The sequence below is a fragment of the Drosophila santomea genome, chromosome 2L (genome assembly GCF_016746245.2).
Source record: "Drosophila santomea strain STO CAGO 1482 chromosome 2L, Prin_Dsan_1.1, whole genome shotgun sequence".
Taxonomy (NCBI): domain Eukaryota; kingdom Metazoa; phylum Arthropoda; class Insecta; order Diptera; family Drosophilidae; genus Drosophila; species Drosophila santomea.
In genome coordinates, this window is record NC_053016.2 from 16,990,343 (window position 1) to 16,997,040 (window position 6,698).

General features: G+C 46.1%; 1 protein-coding gene across 1 annotated transcript; it reads left to right on the plus strand.

Annotated features, from left to right (window-relative positions):
- Positions 1 to 974: 974 nt before the first annotated feature.
- Positions 975 to 3,429, plus strand: LOC120447000 (protein peanut). The gene has a single exon (XM_039628308.2). It carries the CDS (start codon positions 1,181 to 1,183, stop codon positions 2,804 to 2,806), a length of 1,626 nt encoding a protein of 541 aa, XP_039484242.1. The 5' UTR covers positions 975 to 1,180; the 3' UTR covers positions 2,807 to 3,429.
- Positions 3,430 to 6,698: the final 3,269 nt, after the last annotated feature.

Consider the following 6,698-nt stretch of genomic DNA (forward strand, 5'->3'; position numbering starts at 1 on the left):
TGCATCGGCATGCGATGACGCGGAGAGGGAGGGGGGTAGGGTGCCAGGACGAGGCGTGTGTGGGAACTTTCGACGAGGACACTCGAGCATGAAGCGGGTCAAACGATAGAGGGCAGTTATTATCCAGCTCCTTTTTATGGCAATTCTCACACGCCCACAAAGAGCGTTAGTAAGCTCACCGACATCGTTCCAAAGGAAGTCAAATGAAATTATAGCAAGTCGCAAGCGAGAGTCTGAGAGAGATGCGAAAGTCGCGTTCTCAGCGTCACAATAACAACACCCACTCGAAAGAAGCATCTTTAGTTCTCGGCGAGAGAAATAAGCTCAGCTTTGTGCTGCTCTCACGGGCATGCGCAACATTGCAACATTGCAAAAACCAAAAGGAACCCGAAACCACAATAATCAAGGGCGTAGTGATAGGGGACAGAAACATTTTATTCAAAACACGTTTAGGTGTATCATGAAAATTAGTTCCCTATAAAAATGGACCATAAATAAAATTCTACTTCAAAAATGTTTTTCAAGAACTCATATTCAAAATGTAGTCAAGAAACCCCTCACTAATCCGACGCTGGACATGGGACGTTAAGCAAAAGGCAAACTCATCTCAACATATAATTTCTTCCTGTGCATCAGCGGGCGATTGTAATGCGATCCGTGGCCACTCAAGAGCAGTCATTCAGGCCAGAAATCTGGAATCCCAAGTGCGGGGACACATGAATGCGTTTCATTGCCTATTTTTAAACATAACATTCCATTCCAAGTGATAAGGCCTCCAGAAAAACAGTCCTCTTTGCCCGTTTGCATGTGCATGTGCATTGCTGCGCCTGTGTGCGTGTGTGTATCTCTGTTTGTATGTGTGGTATTACTCATGCGCTCTCACTCCAAGCGTAGTTCGGTATTTTCCTGGCTCCCCTTTAGTATTTTCCAGGGTCACACTGCGCCTGAGCTGGGGCGTTGTTGTTGCGTGCGAGAGCGAAGCAGAAGTATTTATCGCGTTGCTGCGCACGGTCCTACTGACACAGAAAATGCAAAAAAAGTAAGAGCGAAAAAGAGCTGGCGTAGGCGTGACAAAAGCGGGCAAAAAGAAACGGTTCTGTGCAAGCAAAGTGAATAAATACAGTGAAGCCCACCTGCGAACGAATATCGAAGGCTCAAAGGCGAATTTGGCGCTATTCCAATGAATAGTCCTCGCTCGAACGCGGTCAATGGCGGCAGCGGCGGCGCCATCTCCGCTCTGCCCAGCACTCTGGCCCAACTGGCTCTTCGCGACAAGCAGCAGGCTGCGTCGGCATCGGCGTCGGCGTCCTCTGCCACCAACGGCAGCGGCGGCAGCGAGTCCTTGGTGGGAATCGGTGGACGACCGCCCAATCAGCCGCCCAGTGTGCCAGTGGCCGTCAGTGGCAAGCTGGACACCAGCAGCGGAGGCGCCTCCAACGGCGACTCGAACAAACTGACCCACGATCTGCAGGAGAAGGAGCACCAGCAGGCGCAGAAGCCACAGAAGCCACCGCTCCCGGTGCGCCAGAAGCCCATGGAGATCGCCGGCTATGTGGGCTTCGCCAACCTGCCCAATCAGGTCTACCGCAAGGCCGTCAAAAGGGGATTCGAGTTCACCCTGATGGTGGTGGGCGCCAGTGGGCTGGGCAAGTCGACGTTGATCAACTCCATGTTCCTGTCGGACATCTACAACGCGGAACAGTATCCGGGCCCCTCGCTGCGCAAAAAGAAGACCGTAGCCGTGGAGGCCACCAAAGTGATGCTCAAGGAAAACGGCGTCAATCTGACACTCACGGTGGTGGACACACCCGGATTCGGCGATGCCGTGGACAATAGCAACTGCTGGGTGCCCATTTTGGAGTACGTGGACAGCAAGTACGAGGAGTACCTGACCGCCGAGTCGCGGGTGTACCGTAAAACCATTTCGGACAGCCGGGTGCATTGCTGCCTCTACTTCATAGCACCATCGGGACACGGACTCCTGCCGCTGGACATTGCCTGCATGCAGAGCCTGTCGGACAAGGTGAATCTGGTGCCGGTGATCGCCAAGGCGGACACCATGACGCCCGACGAAGTGCACCTATTCAAGAAGCAGATCCTCAACGAGATCGCCCAGCACAAGATCAAGATCTACGACTTCCCTGCCACGTTGGAGGATGCGGCCGAGGAGGCCAAGACCACGCAGAATCTGCGCAGCCGAGTGCCATTTGCGGTGGTGGGTGCCAACACCATCATCGAGCAAGACGGAAAGAAGGTGCGGGGCAGGCGTTATCCCTGGGGCTTGGTGGAGGTAGAGAACCTGACGCATTGCGACTTTATAGCGCTGCGCAACATGGTCATACGCACTCACCTACAGGACCTCAAGGACGTGACGAACAACGTCCACTACGAGAACTATCGCTGCCGGAAACTATCGGAACTGGGACTGGTGGACGGCAAGGCTAGGCTGTCCAACAAGAACCCTCTTACCCAGATGGAGGAGGAGAAGCGGGAGCACGAGCAGAAGATGAAAAAGATGGAGGCCGAGATGGAGCAGGTATTCGACATGAAGGTCAAGGAGAAAATGCAGAAGCTCAGGGACTCGGAGCTGGAGCTGGCGCGGCGTCACGAGGAGCGCAAGAAGGCGCTGGAGCTGCAGATCCGGGAGCTGGAGGAGAAGAGACGCGAGTTCGAGCGCGAGAAGAAGGAGTGGGAGGATGTCAACCACGTGACGCTCGAGGAGCTCAAGCGACGCAGCCTGGGGGCCAACAGCAGCACGGACAATGTGGATGGCAAGAAGGAGAAGAAAAAGAAGGGTCTGTTCTAAGTCAACCCGCTCAAAAAACCCATTCCCCTCCCCGCTCCCCTTATACTTAAGCGCTAATCTCGAGAACAAAGCAAACGAAACCCCTAGCGTATCCTACTCTTATTCCTACCGCATAAAGTAATTCGAAAAGTGCATAAATATATCTATTGTTGGGCCGGCCGCCCCACAAGGCTTCTATTCGCACAGCAATCGGCCCGCGACGGCGTTGCATTTGTTTTCTACATACTATTCAAGTACATATAACACAGCAGTTGCAGTATTTTATCAATATATATCCACGCATTACTTGACGAGACACATTTGCTAGCCTAATGAATTGAACACGCAAACGAATTAAACCGAGACAAGTAACAAACGGTATTTGCAAAATACTTAAGTATCTTAAAGCCTAATCACAAACAAGATCTAAGCAGAATGTACGAGAACGAGGCGAAATTGATCCTAAAATTAATTATAACGAATAACGAACCCATGTATAACGTATGCTATTGATATTGTAATTGTATTTTACCTATTATGCATAAAGTCATTAAACACCCGAACACACAACAGCAAGGCAAAAGCCGCAACCGCAGCAGAAAACATCAAGAAACAAAATATACTCTTGCATTTTACAAAATAAAGTCTTCTCCTTAGTTTAACTACATAAAAACCGAAAAGAATTCCATATTGACTTCGTTGTTTACTCAACTGCAGCGAAAAGAGCGATTTCGAACAGGGTGTTTTCGGGGCTGCTTGGCACAGGTCTGCTTGGTCTGGGTAAGATCGGCATGACGATGGGTTTGGGCATTTGGGTGGTCATGATTGGAGCGCTACCTTCTCCAATCTCTGACTAATTTCTTAGTTATCCATGAGCATGGCGATGGCTAATGGATGAGTCATTCCCCAGGAGCATTGGCTGTGAACGTGGCGCGCGTCAAGCGGATAGGTAAATCACTCGTCGCAAACAATTAAACGTGTTTACCCTGTACACTGCACAGTGGGTGCATATTGGACCAGTGAAAACTAACGCGAACAGTGAGTAACGCCTAAAAATATCATGCTCTTCGTTTAATAAGAAATACCCTTTATGTAGTTCTTGCCCATATGCGACTCAAGCAATTTCGAAAACCGACACTCCCTTTATGTGAATACATGTATACAATCTTATGCCTTCTGTGGTCACAATTTGGGTCAAATTAATAGGTATTATTCGAAGACCGTATAAACGAAATGTCCCACCAGTTGGTAGTAATGAGCTATATTATCAGATAAGATAAACTGGTTTGCGTGTTGTCAATATTGGATCAGTTTAGTCATATCACAAAAGCATTTCTTCTGGAAAGTACATATGTACATATGTATATCTCATTTGCCTGATGGATAACAAGATTTTTATCAAGAGTTACTACTAGTTTCTTGGCCGATCTTGTTTCCGCATGAAAGTATTGCACATTCGCTGGTTCTCCACTTGAAATTGCTTTCTAAATGCCGCAGACACAAGCTTTATAGAGAGACATGTGTGCATGGATATTTAATTTATGCACAAAAATTAATCCATAACCCAATTGGAAAGCACTCAATTAGAGCCATATAAAGCGTAAAATGAAAATCCATTGGTGAAAGACGTCGAAGAAATATGGAGCGAGAGTGGGCACAGGGGCGGTGGGTGGTGGGCGGCAGGAGGGGTGGCAATCAATATATATTTACGTTTGCCTGAGTGTGTGTGTGCCGAGTATGTAAGTCAACAACGTTGACGCAGCACTTAACTCAACTCGAAGCAATTGGCTTTGGCGATCAATGAACGCAACACCAGAGAAGAAGCTCCAGTGTGAGTGGCGTACACTGAACAAAAACTGAATGAATATCTCGATATTCGGATATTTGTCTTAGATTTTCTTAAAACCATTGAAATACTGATCATTGAATATTCCAAAAGTATGATTAATATTAAATTTGTTGTGTACTATATACTCCTCTCTCTCTATATACTCCCTATATACTCCTCTATATACTATCTCTCCGCAGTTCATTCAACTATTAAAAGCTTATGCCCCTGTTTTTCGAGTGTATTAAAGTGGAGTTCGTTTCGTTGCTGTGTTGTTTTTAGGACGATGACTCAAGTACACAGAACAGGGGTGTCGTTGGAGAAGGGGGTGAGAAGGTAGGAGTGTGTGTGTGTGTGTGGAGAATATCGGGCTGGAATGAGAGCACAACAGCGCGTTTGTTTTCGCTTGTGGGTGAACTTCATGTGGCGTCCATCTGGTGCGAGTGTGTGCGTGCGTATAAGGAACACCCTGTTACTGCGCTTGCCGCGCTTGTGGACGGACGGCATTCCTGCACGTCAAACGCGCAAAAGAACCGATCCCAAACACCGCAAGCCAAACGCTTTAGATCAAAAACAAATGTTGACCGTTTCTAACGAGCCGGCATATTGTAGCCAGAGGGAGTAAGAGGTAGGAAAACTGAGCCCTCTTCTCTCCCACACACACACCCACGTCAGTCCGACACACTTACGTGACTGCGAGAGAGAACAGCAGAGCTGCGCACGCGCATTACTCTTAATTTTACCGTGCTCAAGGGTATGCACAGTGTATGCTGTTTTGGTGCTTTTTAGATTCTTTTTTTTCTAAAAAAACAGATTTTTAAAGTTATATTTCGTTATTCTAACATGGATATATAGATTTATTTTTATTTATTGGTTATGGCACGAAACAAACTTATTATCTTACACCCATACATATATAAATAACTATTAATAAAATAACTATTTATGTATACATATACATACATGTTGAAAATGTTTGTATTATAGGATAGCTACAAGTCTCTTTAACCAAGTGCTTAAATACATTTTTATTTGAGATTTCCGTTTACAGTTTTAAATTTTCTTTACACAAGTTCTTCCACGTCAAATGGCAATGGGAAGTGATTTTTATAGACTGGTTGGTTCATTGGTTTGTTTGTTTGTTTGGGTTTCTTACATTTCCCATTCCATTGCCCATTCCAATTGCCTTCTCGCTCCCCCCATTCGCCCCCCAGCGACTCAATGTCACAGTGATAAGGGCGCCCTTTCCGTTTTGTTTCCTTTGCTTTATGATTGCTCCTATACATATGTACATACTATAGGGTGTTTTTTTTAGAGGTATAGAACTTTAAATTGCAATAAAACAACGATGGATTATTCGATTGACATGAATTTTATTGACATGAAAGATAATCTTGTGGCATTACATTTTAAATATGATTTCTGGCATATGACCGCCACGGCTGGCTCGGATGTAGTCCAATCTGGACGTCTAATTTGCAATGACTTTTTCCAACATATTTGGCCGTATATCGGCAATAACACGGCGAATGTTGTCTTCCAAATGGTTTAGCGTTTGTGGCTTATCCGCATAGACCAATGACTTTACATAGCCCCACAAAAAGTAGTCTAGCGGTGTTAAATCACAAGATCTTGGAGGCTTATGAAAAATCGGGAACAACAGCAATCTCGTTTTGGGCCCATTCGACGAATCTACGCCTTGCTTGATGATCGTTTGGTTTCAATTCTTGCACGAGTTGGATTTTGTAAGCACGCATGACGAATTGCCAAACCAAACTGAGAATAAATCACTTGACAGCTGTTAAATCGGTCGCCATCTTGAACAGTAATGCCAACTTAAAGTTCTATACCTCTAAAAAAAACACCCGTTATATGTATAGGATATATTTTCTTGTTTACAATTCAAATAAATTGAGATCGTGCGGGCAGCGATCGAGACGTTCTATCAGCTTTATGCAACAGTTGTGGGAACGCAACTTCGAGGCGTTGATAAACCCGCTGGGTCCATAAATTATCCGGCGCGACTAGATAAACAAACACTTGTTGGAACTGACACATATTTGTTTGGGCATCTTGAATGCACTC

Excerpts from the sequence above, each read along its gene's own strand:
- LOC120447000 (XM_039628308.2), top strand. The coding sequence starts at position 1,181 with ATGAATAGTCCTCGCTCGAACGCGGTCAATGGCGGCAGCGGCGGCGCC.